Source organism: Bos indicus, chromosome 9, assembly GCF_029378745.1.
Source record: "Bos indicus isolate NIAB-ARS_2022 breed Sahiwal x Tharparkar chromosome 9, NIAB-ARS_B.indTharparkar_mat_pri_1.0, whole genome shotgun sequence".
NCBI lineage: Eukaryota > Metazoa > Chordata > Mammalia > Artiodactyla > Bovidae > Bos > Bos indicus.
This window is the reverse complement of record NC_091768.1, coordinates 101,895,385-101,919,497: the sequence shown is the minus strand read 5'-3', so window position 1 is coordinate 101,919,497 and position 24,113 is coordinate 101,895,385. Positions and strand designations below refer to the sequence as shown.

The 24,113-nt window shown below is 56.7% G+C and overlaps 1 protein-coding gene across 7 annotated transcripts in view; it reads left to right on the top strand.

Annotated features, from left to right (window-relative positions):
* Positions 1–24,113, top strand: part of RPS6KA2 (ribosomal protein S6 kinase A2) — a 334,973-nt gene that overhangs the window by 285,950 nt on the left and 24,910 nt on the right. For all 7 annotated transcript variants that reach the window (XM_019967675.2, XM_070796504.1, XM_019967678.2 and 4 more), the window contains 4 exons: positions 4,019–4,083; positions 11,500–11,602; positions 18,970–19,100; positions 20,093–20,218. In XM_019967675.2, the coding sequence (XP_019823234.2) occupies positions 4,019–4,083; positions 11,500–11,602; positions 18,970–19,100; positions 20,093–20,218 (425 nt within the window). The remainder of the gene's footprint in view (positions 1–4,018; positions 4,084–11,499; positions 11,603–18,969; positions 19,101–20,092; positions 20,219–24,113) is intronic.

The window sequence follows — 24,113 nt, the reverse complement described above, 5'->3', positions numbered from 1 at the left end:
AGTGAGCTACCACCGACTGCCCGGGGAACACAGGGGCAGGGCTATCTGCTTTCGAGGGTTCTGCTCTTCCGGTTTCCGTCTCCTTTCCAGAGTCCATCTCCAGGGGCTGTGCTCTTCTGATCTGGCTTCATACACTGGCCACCCCGCTCTCCTGTCATCTCCTCCAGCCCTGCTGGCACCACCGAGACCTCGCGTGCTGGGCTGGCCCTTGATGGCTTGGTCATGATGAACACCCTGCCCCTCAAGGGGAGCTGACAGTTCCACACCAGCCCTGGGGATCTTCGGGGGCCCTGCCCTCAGTCGACAGGGCCCTGGGAGATACAGCCAGGGCTGAGCAAAGATTCTAAGCATCAGATGAAGTATCAAGCTGACCGAAGATACTTCACAGCCATGACGGTGACGTGTAGATGATCTGTGGGTGATGAAGACGTAAAAAGGAGACCTAGTGTTCAAATCCTGGGCGGTTGTAGACTGGCCTCCAGGAGTGTGCGGGTTTGATGGAACGCAAAGTATGCAAGGAAAATAGCCAGACGTGAGCGGATTGTGGACACGCCCGAAAGAACTAGAGAGCGACTCTGTGACTCTCAGACAACAGACCCAGCACCAGATAGATAGTTGAGCAGTCACGAAGGGCCCAGGGTTAAACATTTCCCCGAACTTTCTATGGCCAGGAAGATCGAAGGAAAACATTTTTGGCAGATCCTCAGAACTTTTGAGGGATGATTTACTGAGAATGTGGGAGCTTGTTGATGATTAAGTCCAGGAGGAAATGAACAGGCTCGCCTTGTTAAAACACGTGCAGGGGAAGGCTCCAGGTGACCAGGGTCAGAAGGGGTCAGGTCCCGGCCACAGGCCCAGCGCCGCGTCTACAGCCGCGCCCAGTGGAGGCGGTTCCCACGGATATAACATCACCACTGGACCAGCACGGAGAAGTCCAGACGTGGTCCAAAGAGCCACGTTCGGGAAGACGGCCCTCGAGTGATCACAACAGAAGTAATTAAATGTGGTACTTACTCGTGCTGCAGAGGATAAGCGTGAATTCTTGAATCTGCGTATTTGGCTGGCATCGGGGATCTTAGTGAAGACTCGCTAAACTGCCTAGAGATTGCTCTTCTGTTCTTAATGTTTCCATCCATGCGCACCTGCCTCTGTGTCTTCTTCTTGCCTCTGGGGACAGAGTGAGACTTGAGTGCATTTGGTGACAACTCCATGCAAGTCAGCTGAGATTCAGCGACGAGCACAGACTCCCCTGGACTCTCCCAGGATGGATCTCTGCTCACTGCGTGTTTAAACAAAAAGGAGTTGTCAAGTGCAGAGTAGACTATGTTAACGTGTTTCAAGAGAAGATAAATAGAACTGGAATCCAAAATAATCACCCCACTTCCCCGAGGAAGGTTGACACAGGCTTCAGAGAGCTGCGTGCAGAAACTCTCTGATTTACATTTCCCTGCTTTGGAATACTTATAATTTTTGAGTCATAACCAAAGTGTCAGTTCACCGTCGAGTGTTTACTGAGGCCTAGAAGCACAGACATGGTGCAGAATCTCACTCAGCGGAAGAAGAAGGTGCAGATAAAAATGTGCCCAAGGAAACCCAGCTGGTGCAACAGAGACTTGTAGTTATACCAACACCTGTATTTCCTGTCTGTCTTGTTTTGTTTGGGTTCCAGCGGCGTGTCCTTGCAGACAATGAATGAGCGTGAAATGCAATGGGTAAAACATGCAAAAAAGACGGATGAAAGCATTTATCACTCGATCTTGTCCAGCTCTTTGCGACCCCGCAAAGGCTGTAGATTGTAGCCCGCCAGGCTCCCCTGTCCATGGGGATTCTCCAGGCAAGAATCCTGGAGTGGGTTGCCACTTCCTCCTTCAGGGGATCTTCCTGACCCAGGGATCGAATCTGGGTCTCTTGCATTGCAGGAGGATTCTTTACCATCTGAGCCACCAGGGAAGCCCCCCAAAAAGCTGAAAGAGTACAAATCAGAGGTGATTTTTCATTTTGCTTTACTCATGGTGGCCAGAAGTCTTTTTCAATCCTGAATCCTGGGCTTCAGCAAAGGAGGCCTGCGTGCAGGTGGGCACGAAGCCAGAACGTTCATTGTCGACACATTCCCGCAGCTGCCTGGGCCCCTGGGAGGACTGCCAGGTGCTGGGGACGTCCAGGCTGGGCGAGCTCTCCAGACTCAGGTCAGGGGTTTCTCTGGAGATGGGCACGGACTTGCAGAGGGTCCTCAGACAATGCTGTTTCTCTCCACTACTGACAACGCTCCTGGCACTAGACGCTCGGGGCTTCCACATGAACGGACTCTCCCTGTCTCCGCAGACACCCACTGGGTCCTAGGATTCAGCGCAGTTCTGACCACCTGAGTTATCCTGGACCCCAGAGGGTCACGGTCACTCCCATCAGACCCCCCACCTCAGACACCAGCCAGGGGTCCCAGGTCGTCGCTGTGCTTCCTGCTGACCAGGTGTAAACCCAGGGTTCCCAGGACCACCCCCCTCCCCACCAGCTTTGGTAATTCAGAGAACAGATCGCAGACCTCAGGAAGGTGCTCCTGTGACTGTTACTGATTTATTGCACAGGATGCTCTAAAAGATTACATGAGGGACTTCCCTGGTGGTCCTGGGGTGCAGTGTCTCACTTAGTGGGAAAGCCCTCTGATGTGTCTGCCTCCCGGGTCCCTGGAGGGGAGCATTCCAGGTCTGACCCCTTCCTCCTGTCTCTGGTCATCTGCACATCAAAGGGCTGATCGGCAGGTCCTGGAGGCTAGTGTGGTGACAGGGGCAGGGGCTCTTTCCCACCGTGCTGGCCTGGCCAGGCTTCCCGGCCAAGGTGGGAGCCAGCTGGACCCTCGCCCACCTAGAGATGACCTGATGCAGCTTCCCGACGAGGCCCACAGCAGGCTGTGTCTCCTGGGACCCCCCAGCGTCCTGGGGGGAGGGTCCCTCGGCTCCTCAGGCTGGATGGTGAGGCTGGGCTGGGAGCTCCACAGGGACCGCAGTGGCTTGAGGTGGCCACGTGCCATCTGTCCTCCACGTCTTCCTGCCTCCCTCCCGAGGACGAGACCTCAGGTTGGGGTGGGGGCCGGCTGAGTGGGGCTGGACCTGGACGAGGTTCTGCACTGGGGCAGGGCTGGGCCCCTGGCGCTCGGGGTGCCTCCTGCACGGCCTGTTCCTTTGAGCTGGAAAGCCTTTTTCCCCTCGACGTGCAGCAGGAGCTGGACTTGCCCACTGGAGGCGGCCCGCCACCCCTTCCCGTGTCCGTGGCAAATCCCGCCTTCGTTAGTCTTGATGATCAGCACCTACTCACTCCCTGAGACGTGGAGGTCCCGGCAGGGTTCACTCTGGGAGGTGTGGGGTCCGTGACAACGTATGTCCGCTGCCCTGAAGTCCTCCGCGTACCCCCTCCCTCGGGCCTCGGGATACAACGTCAGCAGCAAAGCGGGCAGAGGTGAAGCAGCAATAAGCAACGGGCAGCTCTATCGTACTCAGTGCAGTGCTCGCGGGGTGGACGCGGCTCCCTGCTGGCCTGTCTCCAGGCTGCTGTCCTGCAGGACACCGTGTCCTCTCATCCTTCAGGAAGATCCGGCCCGCTGCTGGTTCTGATGGAGGCTGGGCCGGGCCTCCACGTCCTCGCCCAGCTGCCAGGGCAGCTCACAGCCACCTCTTGGGGCGTCCAGTCTGCCCCTCCCCCACCCCCCTCAGCTGGTCACAGCTCTGCAGGGTGGCGTGGTGGCCTCTGCAGGCTGTGAGGTGGGCAAGGCAGGGGCTGGCAGGAGAGAGGGCAGCTGGGGCTGCTTCTCCCTGGAGGTCGTCGGGACCACCCTGCACGTGCCCCCAGCACTCGCCTCACCGCTGCATCAGAAGGCATGCAGTCACGGCTTTGCTCTGACGTCAGAGGCCGTGCAGTCACGGCTTTGCTCTGACGTCAGAGGGCGTGCAGTCACGGCTTTGCTCTGACATCAGAGGGCGTGCAGTCGCGTCTCTGCTCTGACGCTCTCTACTCTCTGGCCCCCCAGGTGCCGGGCTGGACGGCGTGGAGGAGATCAAGCGCCACCCTTTCTTCGTCACCATCGACTGGAACGTAAGTTACCGGCCTGGGTCCCTTCTGCACGGAAACTGCAGGGAGATGGGGCTGGGGCAGCGGGCACGGCAGCTGCTGGGTACAGGCCAGTGGTCAGTGTAGACCCGTCCCCTGAAGGAGAGTGCTCTCTTGGGGCGTTTCCCAGGCACAGGCCAGGGACCCGGCTGCCCTCCCCTGCGGCTCTAGGCCTGGAATCCGTCCAGCCCTTTGCCGGTTGGAGACCCTGGGCCCCCATGGCCCTGCAGCCCTCCAGCCTCCCTGAGGACCGAGCCAAGGCCACCCTGGGCTGCTTGCGGCTGCCCGGAGTGTTGGGTCTGGGGCCTATTGGCCCAGACAGGGGGCAGCTTCCTGCCTGGAGTCGGGGTCCCGCCTGCAGTCAGCTCTCACTACTGTGGAAGCTGTTACAGAAAAGCGTTCCCCCGGCCGGGGGAGACAGGAGTCTGTGATGCTTGTTAAAGATGTAAGGAGGACTTATTCGGGGGGCCTTCACAATGGTGTGGGACCACTTCGGGGGTGGGGGTCCTGCCTTCGGGAGGGAGGAGGGGCACGGACTGGGGGTCAGCGGGCAGAAGGTGATTAAGGGGAATCACCAGGTGGGGGTTCCGGCTAAACCCACCCGCCAGGACTCACGCTGGGGCGGGCGTCATGATCGAGCCGGGTCAGTGTCCAAGGTGATGAGATGTGGAGGGCGGAGGTTGGTCAGACTGACTCGGGACTCCTGCGGGAACTGGACAGAACAAGAGGAGGCCCCTACAGCTCCCCTCCGCCCTGCGAGAGCCCAGGAACGCTTGGCCGGGGAGACTGGGGGTTCCAGACCTGGAGCTGGGACTCTGCTGAGACGTGGCACAGTTAGGCCTGGTTTCCGAGGTGGGAGCAGAGAGGAGCCTTGACTCCTTGGCGATGAGGTGCCTGGGGAATCCAGGCCTCCCTGCCGGGGTGGGGACTGTGCTGGGAGGCGACCAGCGGCCGCCCTACGCGAGCCTGGCCGGGGCTGCGGGCAGACAGGCTCACCTCCTGCCAGGGCGAGGAAGGGGCTTGCCTAGGGACGGGGGCCAAGTCAGCGTCTCGGGGTACGTGGCGTTTTCGCAGCACGATGGCCGGGGATGTTGCAGGCTGGGCTCCATGTGTCCCCGAGACTGCAAGTCTGCATGAGCCCTGGGCAAGGCCAAGGTGCCCGGCTGGCCGTGGCCCCACGCTCGGAGCAGAGTTCCCAGACTCCTGTGCCAAGAAGGTGGCACTTCTGTGTTCCGTCAAAGCAAACTGGGCTGCAGTTAGGTTGGCAAGCTTCTTTTGCTGCTTTTGGTGTTTCATTTCACTTGGGTTTGCTTTGGTTTTTGAGAAAGGCCCTCTGATGCACTCAGACAAACTTCCCTGCCATCATCTCATGTCTTGGGGGGCGGGTGGGGGCATGACTAGCAGGAGCCAGAGCAGCCGAGAGGCCTCCCTGAGCCCCCCACTCTGAGACCCCGCTTGGTGCAGGCGGCCGTGTTTCATGACCACTGGGTGCTCCCCCGTGTCCAGGTGAGCAGGTGCCCAGCATACAGTGATGGGAAGATACCGCCGCCCTCCAGCCACTCCGAGCCCCGGGGGGACCGCCGTCCATCGTCCAGCCAGAGGCGGCTGTGGCAGGGCGCCCCGTCGGGGAGGGGGCAGTGATGCTGCAGAGGGGGGCTGACGAGTGTGGCGGGGGCGGAGGAAGAGGGAGGGAGTCCCCGCGAAGACCTCCCACCTCCGGGGGCCACGGCCTCAGTCCAGCCTCCCAGATCCTCCCCGGGACGAGGAGCTGGCAGCCTCAGTCCAGCCTCCCAGGTCCTCCCAGGACAAGGAGCCGCGGTCCTCTGCAGCCCCCGCGGCACTGAGTCAGCCAGGCAGGGGCCACCGTGTGCTGGCCAGCCTCAGGCCCAGCCACACCCCCAGGCCAGGGACCAGCCCCACCTCCAGGAAGACGTGCACAGGTCCCAGCGGGCGGCAGGACAGGTCTGTCCGGCGGTCTGTGCTCTGCTTCCAGCAGCCTCGGTAACTGGAAACTGCAGTGGCGGCCCCTCTGCGAAAACTGTTAAAACCGAGAGGCCATCCCGCTGCCAGACAGACGCTCAGAATGACAATGACAAGGCCTCGCCTTGACTGGTCGGTGACTTTACCCAGAGCCCACCTCGGCACCCAGCCTGGGAAATAGAAAGATATGATTTCACCTCTGCTTCCTTCTCTGACCCAAAACTGCCAGCAGAAGTTCTTGTTTTTTTTTAAGTAAACGCTTGTCATCCACACGTCTTCTCCCCGGGGGTCTTTGGTTTCCTGGCAGGGCCGAGTGAGTCCGTGATCTCTGCCCTTAGGGGTCACTGCCCCGTTTGTCCTGCCTTGCCGCCAACTCACCCCCAGAGCCTGGCAACTAACAGCTGCCCAGGGGCACTGCCCCTGCAGGCTCACTCCCCGTGTCAGAAGAAATGAAAAATTACGCGTTGATGACGGACCACACGCCTCTGTGGACAGGGATGGGCGCATGGACACAGGAGCTGCGTCTACTTTGTCTGCTGGCTGGAGCCGCGCTGAGAACAGAAATGAGCAGAAGCCCCAGATAAGCTTAGTCAGAGCAAACGGCCTCGGGCCCTCGAGTCGGGCCGGAGCCCTCCAGCCCCACCAGGCTCCTCTGGGGCGGGATGAAGCGTCCACCCCAGGACCCTCCCTGTAACATGACACCTTGTGATTGCAGCTGCGCCCCAACAGGGCTGGAGTCAGGCTTCTTTCTGAAACCCTTCGAAGCACATCGCCAGAGTCACGCGTGAGGTGGGAGGCACTCCTGGGGGAGACTGAGGCTGGGGGGCATGAGAGGTGCACCCTCTGACCCGGGGGGCCCGGCAGCACATGGACCGGCAGCTGCAGAGTGGGGCTCCGGGCGCGGTGGGGCTTATGCACAGGGGCAGGCCCCAGGGGTCTGGGTACCGGGAGCTCGCAGCTGCCACTCAGCATCTCGCCGTACCGGGGTCCCCTCCACGGCCCTCTGGGAGATTTCTCTAGATCTGCCCCCCATGTTAAATACCCCAGAAGGACCCACCCTTCCAAGGGGCCGACAGGTGTCTGTTCAAGGACTGATCACCCTCTGGCTCAGCGGTTTTGTAAACCCAGACACCGGGGTTCTAACACCCCCGGTGGGGTCTCCCACGGAGGCAGAGCTGTGCGCCGCGTGGACCAGACACCCCAGACCCGCCCACGTTGTGCTGGAGCCGTTGGGCTTCTTCCTGTCCCCCCTCCCGTCCTGTCTGGGTCATTTCTGCTCTTTCAGGAAGCATCTCTCACGGTGCCCTTTGCCTAATTGGAGCGTGTTAATGTTGAAATGCCCGGAGCCAGAAGTGCTTGTGGAAAACAGATGTTCTGTCTGTGACCCCGAACTGCAATCAGTTTTCCCTTCCATTATCGAGTTGCTATTTTTGTTGCGCTCGCTCTGTCCTTCCCTAGTCACCTTTTAGGTATAAATAGAATTCAGATGCGCCTGCCCAGAGCGCCCCAGTCTGTACATATGATGTGAAATCCGTTCCGTCGTTGCTACAGCTCGTGTCATCTCAAGATCCCGGGACAAGCTCTGAGACTGAAAGTGACGCCTGGTGAACTTGGCCTTGAGACCCCACTGTCTTCCCATCAGTGTGAGGTGAATTGTCCCAGAGGCTCAGAGAGGGGCGTCCAGGTCAGAATTAGGAAGCTCAAAGAGAAAGTGAAAGTGAAATCTCTCAGTCGTGTCCGACTCTTTGCGACCCTGTGGACTGTAGCCCGCCAGGGTCCTCCGTCCATGGGATTTTCCAGGCAAGAATACTGGAGTGGGCAGCCATTTCCTTCTCCAGGAGATCTTCCTGACCCAGGGATTGAACTCTGGTCTCCCGCAGTGCAGGCAGACGCTTTAACCTCTGAACCACCAGGAACTCAAAGGCCTCCACAAAATTGTGTGCCTGTCCACTCTCCGCCTGGCCCTGCGCTCAGCAGTGGATCTCACAGAATGAGGAGCAAGTTCCCCTTTTCTCTAAATCTTCAAACCCACTCCAAGGTCTGGACACAGGGAAAGAGAAGACATGTATAAGAATGACACTCACTAGTGCTTTCCAGGCCTCCCTGGCGGCTCAGTGGTGAAGAATCCACCTGCAAATGCAGGAGACTCAGGCTTGGTCCCTGGGTCGGGAAGATGCCCTGGAGTAGGCAGTGACTCCCCACTCCGGCGTTCTTGCCTGGAGCGTTCCATGGACAGAGGAGCCGGACGGGCTACAATCCTTGGGGTTGCAAAGAGTCAGAAATGACTCAGCGACTAAACGACAACAAAGCACTTTCCAAAATGTTTATCCAGTGACAGGAAGACATTTAAGACTGCAGCAAACACCAGGGGGCCTCGGAAGGGCAGGATGACCAAATACCCCCGGTGGCTTTGAGGCTTTTTGCTGCCCTCTTAAAACCAAGATGAGGCTGCACCAAGCCCCCGAGACGGGGGATCTGGGGCATATTTCACTGACAGGCTCCGTCTCTGCAGGTCCCAGTGTCGGGGGAAGAGGGGTCTTGGGGGGACTTCCTGCTGCCTCCCCAGCAAGCCTCAGGGAGCTTTCTCCCACACTGTGTCTCGGGTCAGTCAGGCTCTCCGCAGCTGATGCACAAGCTTACAGAGGCCGTTCAGAAAGTTCGTGGGAACACGGCCTCGCTTGCACACGCTGCCGTGTGAAGCCCAAGGGTGCACAGGCTGCAGACCCATTTCTGGAACCTGTGCGGTGGGTGCTGGAGTTGGGATTCTGCCCCAGGGCAGAGCAGGGGCAAGTGTGAGCCAAGCGCCGTCCCGGAGCGGGGACCCCCGGGGGCCGTGTCCTCTCTGGATCCCCGAGTTATCACCCAATGTTTCCATGTAAAACACGCGCTGCTCTCCACGCGGACGAAGCTGCAACAGCTCACTGCTGGGGGACGTCTAATTGCGATGAGCTCTGCTCCTTATACGTGAGGACTTGCCAGTGGGGCTGTGCGTCTCCTCCCAAGGGGTCAGCCTCCCAGCCAGGACCACCTCCCGGCTCCCAGTGGAGGCAGGTGAAGACTTGGCCTGCGTGTTGAGTGAGGGGAGGAGCCGAAATGACTGGGCTTCAGCCCCCAGGTGCAAGAGCTCTCCTTTGCATGAAATGACGATCCGTTCTGCGTGTGTGTGTTTACTGAGATACAGTTGACGTGTATTAGTTTCAGCGTTACAACATCATAGTTTGCTCTTTGTGACGTGACGTGGTCACCACAGTGAATCTAGTTGAAATCGATCACCACACGTAGTTGTGAGCTTTTTCCTTCGGATGAGAACTCTCAGGATCTCCTCTTTAAGCAACTTTAAACATGCACCAGTCTTCTGATCCGTAGTCAGTATGCGGTACAGAACCTCCCCAGGACTTATCCATTGTGAACTGGAGATCCTCACCCGTTTCAGCCACCAGAACCCCCTCCCACCCCTGGCCACCACGCGTGTGGTTCTCTTTTGTGGAAATCTCTTGTGTAAACAAATGCCCCCCCGTCGTGGAAGTGGGAGACCGGGCTCTGCTGGAGGCCCCTCCCTCCCCGCCCTCCTCCCCGTCCTCTGGGAAGCAGCAGGAGGACAAATGTTTGGTGACTGGCCCAGCGCAGACACCCCAGGGAGAACGGCCGGTGGCGGGGGCGGCCAGGCTGGGCGGCCGGCAGGCTTGGTAACGGTGCATGTTTTAACCAGAGCGCAGAGCTCACCCTGCGTATTAGATTTCCCCTGACCAGAGCCTGCATCAGGGCAGCACACACACACGCACACACACACACACACACACACACACCCCGCCAGTGCGTGAGCACAGAAAGCAGCATCTTCCCATTTCTGGAAAGGGTAACTCAGTTCCTAATGAAATCTCCTCACTGAGGGCTGGGAACGACCAAGTAACGGGAGGCTGGATTAGCTCACTTCTCCTCCGAGGGCTCCCGAGTGCACACCCCAGCTCCAAGCGTGCACGCGTGGCCAAGGCCCTCTGAACCCGAGAGGGAGCCCAGCGGTCAGCGGTCAGCTGTCTGTGCGGACAACGCCTTTTGCAGGGTATGCTCCAGCGGGGTCTCCGCTGAGGCGGGAAGAGTCTGGAGACCCAGGCCCACCCCCCGCCTGTGCCTTCGTCACCCTTGACCCTGGAGGGGGTTGTACCTAACCTATCATAGCTTCAGTTTTCTCGTCTGTAGAATTGGTGATAAATCTGCTTTCTCGAGTCCTTGAGAGACTGGAAGCAGATCCAGGCAGTCCGCTGCATCCGTCTGCAGACCCACCTGTCTGGGGCCCTGAATCCAGGCCTGGTGACCCCAGGGCCCCGGGAAGGGCCCTGTGTTCCCAGCCGGGGCCTGGGGGCCCGCCGGTGAGGTAGGCTGGCTAGAACGCGAGCTGACGGATTGCAGCCAGACACTCCTCCTGGTTCCCATACCCTGCCGCGGGGTGCACGGCTCTCCACGATTGACGCCAGCTGCTGCCTGTTCCCAGGGCGAGCTGACTGAACCCAGGCCTCCCATTCCCAAGTCTGCCTGGATGGAACCCCTGGCCCGCACCTGGCATCACCAGGCCGTGCTGGTCCAGTGCCCACCTCCCTCCTCGGACGGGCATCCCGGGCCCTGGGGCCGCCCCCTTCCCTCTCCCTACCTCCCCCCACACCTCAGCATCATCATGTTGTTCCGCCCGGCTTTGAACGGCCTTGTGTTGCTCCTTGAAAGGAACTGGGGAGAAGTCAGGCTTGGAACAACGTACGTGAGGGTGTGTCCTTGAACCCTGTCCAAGGCAGTCACCGTGAGACTGAGTCAGACCCCAGAAGCGGCCGGCTCTCTGACAGGCGCTCCGAGCGCCTGTTCAAGAGCGCAAAAACGTGTATACCAACCGCAAAGCCCGACTCAGCCCCTGGGCTTGAACAGAGGGGTCTGAGGCCCGAATCTGGGAGCAGCCGGAATAGGTGCCCAGGAGGTGCAAAGTCCCTGCAGTGCGGGTGAGGGGACGCGGGTGGGGTCGGTGTCCCCGGCAACCGGCGGCATCTGAGCTGCTGGCTCCCAGTCCTGGGGACGGGGCGACGGTGCAGAGGAGCAGGGCTCTTGCTGCTGGTACCTGGGGGGGCAGACGTGACTGACCTGTCAGATGCTACTTGAAGCAGATTCTACTGCGCAGAAATGATCGAGACTGTCGCGCTAAAATCAGAGTGTTTAGATGTCCCCAAAGCCTTTTCCCTGGAGCCGCGGCTTCGACGTCTGCTTGTAGACGATGCGGCTGTGTGCTGTCCTCATCGTAACTTTCTCGGGGTGCTCCTGCACGTGTCAGAGCTGGGGGCGGGGCCGCGGTGCCCTGGCAGAGGGGGGAGGGGGCATGAGCGGCCCCTCCCCTGCATCCCCCTGCTGGCCCTCAGCCCCCGCTCCATCCTGCCCTCCCTGCAGAAGCTGTACAGGAAGGAGATCAAGCCGCCCTTCAAGCCAGCGGTGGGCAGGCCAGAGGACACCTTCCACTTCGACCCCGAGTTCACAGCGAGGACGCCTACAGGTGTGTGCAGGCCGGGGTGGGGTGGCCTGGGCTACTTTCCCACGGGGTCCTCTAGCCCGGCCAGGTAGGGCCAGGCACCCCGGAGTCAGAGAGCCCCACGTTCAAGGGCGCCTCCAGGGGAAGTCACCCTCAGGGCTGTTTGTTCTCGTTTCTCTGTTCGGCTGTGATGGAGCCGCCTCCCAGCCACCCCGGGGGCGCCTGGCCTGCGGATCTCCCTGGCACGCCTGCCCCTCCTGCTCCCTCTGGGCCTGAGTTGCCGATTCCAGGGACTCACCCTGGAAAATTCGAGAAAAGAAGCTCGAGGCAATGAAAGTCTCATTTAATTAGCGGTTTTATGGGAAGAGGGAGGCTGTCAGCTAAGTCTGTAAATGCATGAACTGTGGGTCTTATTCGTGCAAAAAAACCAAACAGCTGTTTGAAAAGTTACGTCAGCTCCTGTAGCTCAGCACAGCAGATGGACTCGGGAGTTTAGCTTCCACGATGCATCTTGAATTACTCCTAAGGTCTACCAACTTCAGTCAGAACTGGTCAGTTCAGTTCAGGTCAGTGGCTCAGTCGTGTCCAACTCTTTGTGACCCCATGAATCGCAGCACGCCAGGCCTCCCTGTCCATCACCAACTCCCAGAGTCTACTCAAACTCACGTCCATCGAGTCGGTGATGCCATCCAGCCATCTCATCCTCTGTCGTCCCCTTCTCTTCCTGCCCCCAATCCCTCCCAGCATCAGGGTCTTTTCCAATGAGTCAACTCTTCGCATGAGGTGGCCAAAGTATTGAAGTTTCAGCTTCAGCATCAGTCCTTCCAATGAACACCCAGGACTGATCTCCTTTAGAATGGACTGGTTGGACCTCCTTGCAGTCCAAGGGACTCTCAAGGGTCTTCTCCAACACCACAGTTCAAAAGCATCAAGTCTGCAGTGCTCAGCTTTCTTCAGAGTCCAACTCTCAGCTGCCTTTAAAAGTTGTCATTCTGTGATATTAGTGGCAAGCCACTCCAATATTCTGCCTGGGAAATCCCATGGACAGAGGAGCCTGGTGGGCTACTGTCCATGGGGTCTCAAAGATTCTGATGGAACTGAGCAACTGAGTACGCATTAACTTTGTAAAAATATGGTGATTCTCTTTGTCTGCCCAGGTGGCCTTAACAAAATACCTCAGACTGGGCAGCTTCAACTACAGAAATTTATCTTGGTTTCCCACGAGAGCCCTATCCTGGGCTGCAGACGGCCGCCTTCCCTCTGTCTTCATGTGGACTCACTCTGTATCCAAGAGAGAGAGAGAGGTCCCTGGGGTCCTCTTCCTCTTGTAAGGACAGCAGTCTGTTGAATCAGAGCCCCACCCTTATGACCTCACTTACACCCTCGAAACCCCTTCTCCCAGTACAGTCACTCTGGCCTTCAGCACGGGAATTCTGTGGGACACAGTCCAGTTCATCACGGTAAAGACACGGTGGTTTTGTCTAAAAAAAAAGCGTGACAAGCCCCTTCTGGAGATTGTGCCCACTCTTCAGGTGGCTCAGTGGTAAAGAATCCGTCTGGAATGCAGGAGACACGGGTTTGAACCCTGGGTCAGGAAGATTCCCTGGAGGAGGAAGTGGCAGCCACTCCAGAAAGCCTGGCAGGCTACAGTCTGCGGGGTCGCAAAGAGTCGGACAGACTGAGTGACCGAGCAGCCTTATTCTGGAGATTGGATGGGACACGTGCAGCCCGTTGGTAGCTACGGGGCTGCGTGCTGTGCGCACGGGGTTTCCCACACTGTGTGCACGGGGTTTCCCACACTTTGCTCACTGTTGTTGCTCAGTCACCTGACTCTTTTGTGACCTCATGGACTGCGGCCCGCCAGGCTCTGTCTGTCCATGGGATTTCCCCAGCAGGAATACTGAAGTGGGTTGCCGTTTCCTGCTCCTCTCTCATTGTTACTGAATCTGAAATTGTCTATGGTTAAAAAAGACAATCGTAAAATAGACGGTCAAATACGACATGTCAAGTGGATAATGTTACAACAGAGAATCCACTTGGATTTCCACACCACAGAGGGGCCCTTTTGGGATGTGAGCTCTGTGCAAACAAAGAGGTGGGGAGGGGGCGTCCTTGGAGCCTGGACGGTGCCTGTGGACCCCCGCAGCGGAGGCTCCTGGACCCAAAAGGAAGCGGATGCTGGACGCTATCCATTAGGGAGTAAAGGCACAGACACTCACTGGTCTCTTCTGGGTCCTCCTGCAGCCCTCAGATAAAACCAAGACCGTCCTCAGGGCCAGAGCCCTAGTGAGGCCTGCAGCTGTGGTCAGGGTGACCAGTCGCTGCTGCGAGATTCGCGTGGCTGCTCAGGAGGAGGTGGAAACCCAGGGGGGTCCTCTAGGAAAGGTGGCTGGGCGCTCACCCAGCTCTCAGTGGCCTCGGGAAGTCCCTGTGTGTTGGAGGTGAGAGGCGGCCCATCCTTCACGTGGCAGCACTGACCCAGTTCACAGACTCTGGTGGACTTGTTGGCCTCAGAGGTTGGATAGATGGAGCAGGAAGGGGGATTCCATCCTGGCTGTGCCCCAGCTCACCTGAGCAGGTCACTGTCTGCCCCCTCCGTGGCTTACCCAAACGCCACGGAGCCCAGAAAGGGTTAACTCCAGCAGAGAACTCTGCCTGTGACGAGCACCCTCACAACCTCCAGGTCCTTAATAAAAGGTGCACGGTTTCACCAAGGGTTTCCATCATTGGGAACTGTGTTTAAAATCCTGAAATTAAGACCAGATTTGTGTTGCCTGGCAAGAAAATGCTAATGCAGTCAACTCTGAATTACTCACCTGTGCACGCTTTTTGTATTATCCATGAAGAATTTAAACCCCAACCTAATTGGCCCGTATTGTTAGCAGGCTTTTTTTCAAGCATATCATATATCTTTTGTGTAGAGAATTCAAGTTTATTTTATTACTAGCTAAAGGAAAACATCATTAGACACTGCATTTTAATGCTGTCCAGAAATAGCTTTTTTTACCCCTTACTGTTTGGATTTCTCCGATCAATTGTACTTACTGAAGGACCCAGTTTGCCTTTGATGGGGTAGTAATTGAAATGCCAAGACATAGAAAAATAACCCTCTATCCTCAAAAGAGACCAGACTGTTCTGAGCACGTGATTCGAGTTCATGACTGAAAGGGCAGCAGATGCGGTGTAACCCTGGAGCAGCGGGTAATCCACGCCCTGTGTCAGGCTTGGACGCACCGTCGGAATTTTTTGTCGCAGTCTTCAAGTCTTTCATTTTTAGCTTAAGCTGATGCTAAAGCTGGTGGACTTTCCCTGACGACACACCAGCTGCCCTTCAGAGTCTGCTGACCCGCGGGAGATGCCAGCCTAAGATTTAAAAGCACAACAAACATTGCAACAAGTCAGAAATCACTCCTAGGATCAACGAAGGTTGACTGTACTCAGCTTTAAATTTCCTTTCATCCCACTCACACGTTTGCCCTTCTTCTGGTACTGAGCTAGAAGTCAGTGTCCCCTAGCCGACTGTAAAGCCTGTTAAAAGTCACGGCTGCCGCTACCGTGTGGTCACATCTAGCCACACGGACCAGTGTTGGCTGTGATAACCTCCCGTGAGGTCCGTGTGAACCTCAGCTGGTCTCTCCTGGGTCTGAGCAGGTAGAGGCATCCCGAGTGTTAGAAGGCATGGCCCTGGGCTTCATACCTCTTTGACGGTTGAAGTCCTTGCTTACTTGATCCACAGACTTTGTCCATTCGCCCGGGACGGTGTATCAGTTCAAATTTGCAGGAAGCTACATCCCGCCCACGCAGACTCCCAGTTGCTGTAACTCAGCCTGTATCCATTCGTCCTTCAGCCTGTACGTGGCTCACCCGAGATCCTGGCGTGGGCTCGAGTTCTTCCATCCAAGCCTGCTCCTCTGGGCTTGACTGTGGCTGAACCGACGCCGTGTCCCTGTGCTTGGCGCAGACCTAGCACAGGACACGTCACCTGGGGGACTTTAAGAGCAGGCAGACCTCGAAGCCAGAGTTCTCTGCAGAGAAAAAACAGTCAAAACCGGCCCGGGAACAAAACCTCTTTGGAAGGCGCTTGCTGCCTCTGCCATCTCGGTGCATAATTTCCAAATTCTAGAAACTCCACAGGCAAGTCTTGTGCCTTTTAATTAAGCTTCTCCAGTCTAGCGCATTAGCACCTTGCTTTCAAGTGCAGTCAGCTTTGATCTCAGTCACTCGGGTGACTCTGGAGCCCTTTGCCAGGTAGACGTCAGGGGCTGAGACCCGCATCCTCGTGGTCAGAGGTGCTGAAAGGGGGTGGGACAAGCCCGCGAAGCCCCTGTCACCTTGCGAGGTCTCCCTGGAAGAGCCGTGTGGGCTGCCCAGTCGCAGCTCGTGGTTTAGCCCCCGGGTATGGAAGGAACACCCCTGCCGGGTCCAGCCCCGGTGCATCCAGGGAATTCAAAGTGGGGATGGCGTCTGGGAGGATCAGGAAACCATTGCTTAATTAAACGTTAATTAAAGATATAAAGAGTGGTTAAATAAGGATAGCTCAGTGAGGAAATACAGTGGAGAAAAGAGGCTGAATAATTCAGCCAGAAGGTGAGAGAAAGAACGACATGGGGAGACCAAGTTTTGGTGAACAGGGCCCACACTTTATTTTCCAAAGTAGTTTTTATACCTTAAGTTATGCATAGAGGATAATGGGGGAAGGGGTAGAGTCATGCAGCAAGCCAGGCTTTCTTCCTGCAAACTTATCATATGCAAAAGCTTAGGTGATTTGCATCATCTTCTGGCCCGGAGGCCTGTTAACATTTTAAGACCCTTTCTTCAGAAAACTTATTTTTCTCTAAAGGTGATTAGTCAGGCGCCACCCTCCAAAAGCATTAGATAAAGTTGCATTCCTAAAGGGCAAAGGTGTGGTGGGCTATAACAAGAAAAAGAATTAACTCAAGGGTCCAAGGTTACAAACATTAAAGCTACTACTTACACCAGTTATATTAATCAATACACTGCCAGGGACACAGTAGGTAAGGGATATGGAGACTTAGCAGCAAACATTGGCCCAACAAGTGAAAAACCCTTCACCAATACAATTTCTAATCAATCTTTTAACTGCTCAAAGGAATCTGTATTTAGACAGTTTAGAACATCTCATGCCTCTCACAGTTGGGAGGCTCTGAGCAATCACATGTGGCCGGAGAAACCTATTCAGGCAGGCTAGAGGATTTCCAAAGGAGTTTGTAGGTTGAAACACTATCACACCCAGGAACTTTATTAACTGGAGCTGTAAGTTAACTCTTTTTTTCAGAGAGAGGTAGTGGGGGACAGCCCCCCGTAAAGTCAGAGGTGTAGGTGAGAGCACAAAGCAGAAAGTAGGCAGACTCTGGTTTTGGGAGTAGATGCTCGAGGAGTTCCGGGGGGACTCCTGAGGCTCGATCCCGCCTTTGCGTATGCCGAGCCTCCTTCCTCATGACCTTTGCTACGGGTGGAGCTCCTGCTCCCGGCACACCCCAATTGCCTTTCCCCCAAAATAAAATGCTCAGGAGGAAAATGCACGTTCCTGCAGCAGCTGACCCCCACCCACCCCCGGCTCCACCAGGAAAGCCTTAGTTTATATATTATTTCCACGTCAAAATAAAGTATTCAAACCAAGTCAAAGGTGTGCTCAGGTCGTGTCCGACTCTGTGCGACCCCATGGACTGTAGCCCGCCAGGCTCCTCTGTCTACGGGATTCTCCAGGCAAGAATACTGGAGGGGGTTGCCATCCCCTTCTCCAGGGGATCTTCCCGACCCAGGGGTCAAACCCAGGTCTCTAACGTCTCCTGCACTGGCAGGAGGTTCTTTACCACCAGCACCGCCTGGGAAGCCCCCAGTGCACGACGGGCCCTATTGTTTTATATCGCTTATGGCTTTATTGTCATGTGCTTTAGAATATATTAAGATACGTATCTTTGAGTTTTTCTCCCGGTGGGAATGTTCCACAGCGTATTCTCTCTTTTTCCACTTGACCAGCTGCTTTGTCAGTTGGCGCAGCCGCGTCTCATCCTGGGCCTCGTCGTCTTCCTCGTGTCCCTGCACCCAGACCAAGCGTCCTGACGATGTGGGCACAGCTCTGTTGGTTGCAGCAACACTTCTGCAACACGGACGCAGCTTGGTTTCCTTGATGATAAATACCCAGGTTGTCGCCAGGGTGTTTTTTGCTGTTACAAATGTTGCTAAGACCAACACTTTCCACGTTGATTTCTAACCACCTTAAAGTAATTCCGTGGGGTACGGGTATCACCGCTGCTCTTCAGAAGGCACGTGGATTTATGCTTAGGTAGACGCTCCACGTCAGCCTTGCAAAGATTCTGCCGACTTGGGCTCCCACCCACCACTGCAGTACCAGCCCTGACCAAACCCGCACGTGCCTGGTTAGCTTTTGCAGACTTGTCGGGCAGCGTGTTACCCCGGTCACCGTGCCCCTATTAGAGGGACCGAGCGCCTTCTCAGGTAGCAGCCCATCTGTGCCCTCCCCCATTTTTCTCCTGGGCCTTTCCCCCTTTTCTCACTGGTCTCCGGGAGCTTTTTGCATAATGGAGAGTTTTGTCTGTTACATACGATGCAGATCTTTTCTCTCTGCCCGTCTTTTATCCTTTTGTTTTCCTTAATGGTGAACTTGGAACGGGACCCATCTCAGCAGCAGTCAAGCCTTCGAGCACATGCACAGAGCTTAGCGGGGTCAGCGCTGAAGGGCTCCCTGAGGGTCTGGGAGCAGAGTGCCCTGTGTGCTGCAGGTGGGCCCCTGGGGACCCTCGGGGGACAGAAGGGTCACCCTGCTGGGCCTGCATCCCTGTGCCCAGTTCCACTGAACTGAGACACTCAGGGTGTGGCCTCCCGGGCCCTGCCCCCACAGTGACAGCTCACCCCAAAGTTGCTGGTGGCTCTGGGCTCCATCTGGAGTGGGCAGGGCAAAGGGCTGTGGCTCGGAATAAATATCGAATATGTTATTATCAACGATCATCCTGAAGTTTTTGTTGAGTATTTTTGCTGTAGTGAAAGTGAAAATCGCTCAGTCGTGTCCGACTCTTTGTGACCCCATGGACTGTATAGTACATGGAATTCTCCAGGCCAGAATACTGGAGTTGGTGGCTGTTCCCTTCTCCATGGGATCTTCCCAACCCAGGGATCGAACCTGAGTCTCTGGCATTGCAAGCAGATTCTTTACCAGCTGAGCCACAAAATAAAGTGTGGTTTCTTACAGCTCAGCTTCTCTGATCTCGGTTTTACCTCCTCATCTAACACACACACACACACCCCTGTGCACACACACCTCACACCTACGCACACACACTCACAAGGTTTCTGCACCATGTCGTGGCTCAGCTCCCCTGGAAGGCTGATTCTCTGGTTGTTACCTGCAGACTCGCCCGGCGTACCCCCCAGCGCCAACGCCCATCATCTGTTTAGAGGATTCAGTTTCGTGGCCTCCAGCCTGGTCCAGGAGCCCTCGCAGCAAGATCTGCACAAAGCCACGGTTCACCCCATCGTGCAGGTAACCTGCCATCGTCCAGGCGGTCCCCTCTGTGCAGGTGGTCCCCCTCGTGCAGGCTGTCCCACGTTGTCCAGGCGGTCCCCCACATCCAGGCGGTCCCCCATTGTCCAGGCGGTTCCCCGCATCCAGGCAGTCCCCCACGTCCAGGCTGTCCCCCACGTCTAGGCAGTCCCCTGCATCCAGGCGGTCCCCCACATGCAGGCTGTCCCCCATTGTCCAGGCGGTCCCCCGCATCCAGGCGGTCCCCCACGTCCAGGTGGTCCCCCATCATGCAGGGGATCCTGTAGAGCCCCTTGGTCCGCCCCCCCACCTCCCCAGGGCCATGAGTGTCCACCATGGTGGATGTCCCAATTGCCATCATGAAATGCAGTTTCGGGGGGGTCAGTGAAAGTGCCATTTTCATAAGGAGGTTTGCACTGTGTAAAGGTGAGCACTGTAGAGACTCCCACAAGGCATCAGGGCTACTTTTCCTTTAAGAACCGAGTCTGGGTGTGTGGATGGTCTTGGAAGGCCATGTTTCTCTCCCCAAGGCCCTCTGGGAAAACACAGCTTGTGTAAAGTGGACTGCGCTGTGGCCGTGTCACCATAATGGGTGACTTTGTCTACATCCTGAGGCGGCAGGTGGGGATGGGGAGGGGCATCGGGGGTGGGATTTCCATCAGACAGTGGCATCCAGGTCCCGCTCTGGACGCAAGCACCAGAACCACCGCCTGTGTCTCAGGGCGTCTGACCTCCCCCCTCTGGATCCTCACTCCCTGGGGTCTTTGGGGGAAGCAGGTGGGGCAGCCAACCCAGGGTCCTGACCCGAAAGATGGGAACGCTGGGGTTGAGATCTGGAACCACCGCCAGCCAGCCCTGTGACGGTGGTCTGAGCCGCCACGCCCTCCTGGCCTCGGTGTCCCCACCTGCGCAGGCTGGAGCCCCCTTTGCGCCCGCGTTCGGGGCACTTGAACCAGAGCCCCCGACCCCACTCTCTGCCGCTGTCTCTGCAGCAGCTTCACGGGAACAACATCCACTTCACTGACGGCTACGAGATCAAGGAGGACATCGGGGTGGGTTCCTACTCCGTGTGCAAGCGCTGCGTGCACAAAGCCACAGACACCGAGTACGCCGTGAAGGTAAGAGCAGGGCGCCGGGCTCGTGTCCGCCGCCGCCGGGCCCCTGCGGGCACGTCCGGCTTCACGAACACCCTCTCACGCATCTTTCCCCAGGCTCTGATGTGGGCAGTTCCGTTTGCCTTGATATCAGGTCACTTCTTAAAAAGCTATTTCGCAAATCATGAGTGTGTTCTTCTCCAATCAACGTGTACGTGGGTACTAAGCGCCTTTAGTAATTTTCCACCTGAGACACACTGGGACAAAAGCTTTGGGTGCTCGGTATTTTGGAAAATATAGAGTTGGGAGACAGGCAGCGCATCTGGGGAAGGAGGGGAGGAGGGGGGGTGATGAGGAAGGAAGTTACAGTCACCAAACTTAAAGAGATCAACAGAAGCAGATATTTTGTAACACTTGCGAAAGCTTCAGCAGAGAGCTGGCAGTTCTACCCTCAACATCAGGCCCAGTAAACAGTGACGGCTGTCTGCCACCCAGTTTGGCGCTCTCTCCATCCTGCCTTTTGCTTCTGTAATTGTTGCTAAATTCAATATTTGATCTGGAAATCCAAAATATCAGTTTCTTGCATTTTCTGGTTGGTAAAATGTGGATAGTCAAAGCTATGGTTTTTCCAGTAGTCATGTGTGGATGGGAGAGTTGGACCATAAAGCTGAGCACCAAAGAATTGATGCTTTCTAACTGTAGTGTCGGAAAAGACTCTTGAGAGTCCTTTGGACTTCAGGGAGATCCAACCAGTCCATCCTAAAGGAAATCAGTCCTGAATATTCTTTGGAAGGACTGATGCTGAAGCTGAAGCTCCAATATTTTGGCCACCTGATTTGAAGAACTGACTCATCTGAAAAGACCCTGATGCTGAGAAAGATTGAAGATGGGAGAAGGGGACGACAGAGGATGAGATGGTTGGATGGCATCACCGACTCAATGGACGTGAGTTTGAGCAAACTCCAAGAATTAGTGAAGGATAGGGAAGGCTGGCGTGCTGCAGTCCATGGGGTCACAAGGAGTCGGACATAACCAAGCAACTGAACAACAATAACAAAAATGTGGATGAAAGCTAAAACTTTCTGCTAAAGTCATAATCTATTTTTTGCAAAAAGCGTGACTCGTGCGCTCTCCCTCCTCGAGGGTGAGAGCTGGTCTGTCCACCACTCGCCCACTCAGCTGGCCAGGAGGCGCTTGAGGACCCAGGTCCAGCCGATGGTGTCGTGGTGATCAGGGCACCCTGGCTTATCCCAGGATGGTGCACGTGACGTTCCCCTGCTCTTCAAGGAGCCTCTGGGGACAGATGGAGCCTGTGCAGCAGGCAGTGGAGAGAGAGGAGTCGTTCCAGCCCCTGTGATCTCCTGAGCTCCGAGAAGATTGTTCGAAGCGATGGCTGCGATGCCTTGGCCTCATTCTGCCCCACCCCCAGCTCCCCGGCCACTCCTGGGATCAGATAATCCTTGTGTCCAGCAGGACATCTGCCCACTGCCTCGCACCCTGAGGACAGGCTCAGCCCTGTCAGAGACACCAGCCCCAAGCATTGCACATCCTTGGTTTAACTGGGGCTGGGAATTTATGGCTTTGTGACAAATACATCTTAAATTCCTCAAACAACACAGAGTGTTTACATTGGAGGAAGACTCAGTCTGTGCATTCCGAGGGTCTGGGGTCGTCAGCCTGCCCAGTGTCTTGACCATGACGAGGAGTGGTTGACGGAAGGAAATATCGCACGATTTAAAATCCCTGAGTGGGTGGGGTTGCGGCTGCAGTGGAACCACCCCGCATGTTGGTCTGATGTGGCTCAACGAGGAGTTTCATTTTTCCTCATTTTCGGGAGGATTTAACGGGATCTCGGACAATGCTGTTCCTATGTCCACACAAGCCGATGGGGAGAGGAGAACCAAGTCCTGCCTCGACAAGAGGACTTCAGTTTTCCTTAACATGTTTCACACACTTCGTAAGCATGCAGGGCCTTCTTAAATTCTTCCTGCGTGGCTCACTCCTCACAGGATTTCTTTAGACACTGTGTTGGGTGGCCAGCACCAGTCCTAGGGACAATCGAGGCTTCCGCTGAGCGCAGAGAAACGCGTCTGTTGTTCAGTGGGTGCCCGACACTGGTGCCCTTCCAGAGTGCAGCCTGACGAGGGAAGTTTCCGAAAATAAGCCCCCGCTGACAAAGGCAACGGAGTCTTTCCCCCAGCATCCCCGTATCCAGCTCTCACCAAAAAGACACTGTCTGAATTCAGCTTTGTCAGCAACTGGCTTCTAACTCCGTCCCCAAAGATTGGACCCCACGACTGGCATTTCCGGGGATTCCAGCCCCAGCTTCTTGGGCACTGAAGCCAGGAACTGTGGCTGCAGCTGATGGTGGGAGTCCGAGTGAAGTTGAAGATCCTTGAAGTCGAATCCTCGGGGTTCCCTGGACAGACTGGGCAGGTGGGCGTCGCAGGGACCGCCCTCATGGTCTCCGAGCCCCTGGTGGGTCGTGATTCGTCGGCTGGAACTTGGATTAGGCGAGGAAGGAGGGGCGCCTCCCAGCGAGACGCACGCGGCACGGTTACCCGCTGGCCGAGCGTCGGCTCCTCCATCGGGGGGCAGACGCCCCGTCTGGATTTCCTTCCGAGACGAAAGCCGGCGGGAGTCCCACGGCAGAGAGCATTTAGGACGAGCCCATCTGCTCCCAAAGCTGCCCGGCCCCACTGCGGCTCCCCGTTCTGTTCCCTCTCCAGCGTTTCCAGGTGGAACACGGCGGAAGCGTGTTGGCTCTTCTGTGCTCAGCTGACCTGACGGGCAGCAGCACCGCACTCGCTGGCGGAGGAGCCGAGAAGCTGCCTGGCTCGGCGTGTTCTCGAATGTGACGCGGTTCAGCGACTCGGCTGCGAGTGGGTCCCAGCTCCGCACTCGCCCTGTTGAACTCCGGCGACACCTCTTCAGGCCACCACGGTGTGCAGACCCCACGGTGCAGACTCTTGGACGGAGAACGGGGTTGGTTTCATTCGGAGACAATGCAGTCGTGTCCACTGTGCGGCTACTGGGAGGGGCGGGAACGTCCCCTCTGGTGCAGAGCTGCAGAAGGAGACACGGTCTCCCCGGACAGAAGGGCTGTGGGCGGAATACGCGGGCCTTGCCTGAGGCCATCACACCGGGGTGATTCTTCCCCCCGGGGGAACATGTGTGGGGCAGGAGCCGCTCCTGGCGTGTGGTGCCCAGAGGTCAGGGTGTTTCCCCGAATCCCACGCAGGACAGCACCCCCCACCAGTGCCCCAGAGACTCAACCCCACAAGGTCAGGCGAGGTTGGGAACCCTAGCCTAAAGCATAAAGATAAAGGAGTGTTGGGTAGACAAATCCGGCAGCTGATGTCTGGAGATGAAGGCGGTTTCCTTCTCTGCGGAGCCTCTGCTTGCTGTCCTGGTAGCTGGATGCCCGTGCACCACGAACACGCTTTGTGCAGGGCAGGACACCCCCTCTCTGCCCAGAGCCGGCGTCTGGGTGCGGCCCTTCTGAGGGGCCTCGGGGTCAGTTCCGAACCATCAGCCTCCAAGCTCAGAGTTCAGCGTGCAGCGGCTCTCACATTCTTGGAAATACCACTGTGTTCTGCTTTCAGTTTATGTCAGCCTTATAAATACCTACTTTTGTATGGTAAATACTCTGTCGTCACATTCACTGCAATTTTAGTTAAACTGCAGTTTCAGGTCGAGGTCTTTATACGAATGTACTGAAACCAACCCACCCAGATGTACACCCAGGAAACAAAACTGCTGGTTTGCACTTGTTCGCAGCTGCATTTCATACTCAGGTCCTGAATCAGTGAGACCACATGGAACAGCGACTCTCTCAGTGACTCTGGGAGGCAGACGAGGACAGGGGAGCCTGGCGTGCTGCAGCCCATGGGGTCGCAAAGAGCCGGACATGACCTGG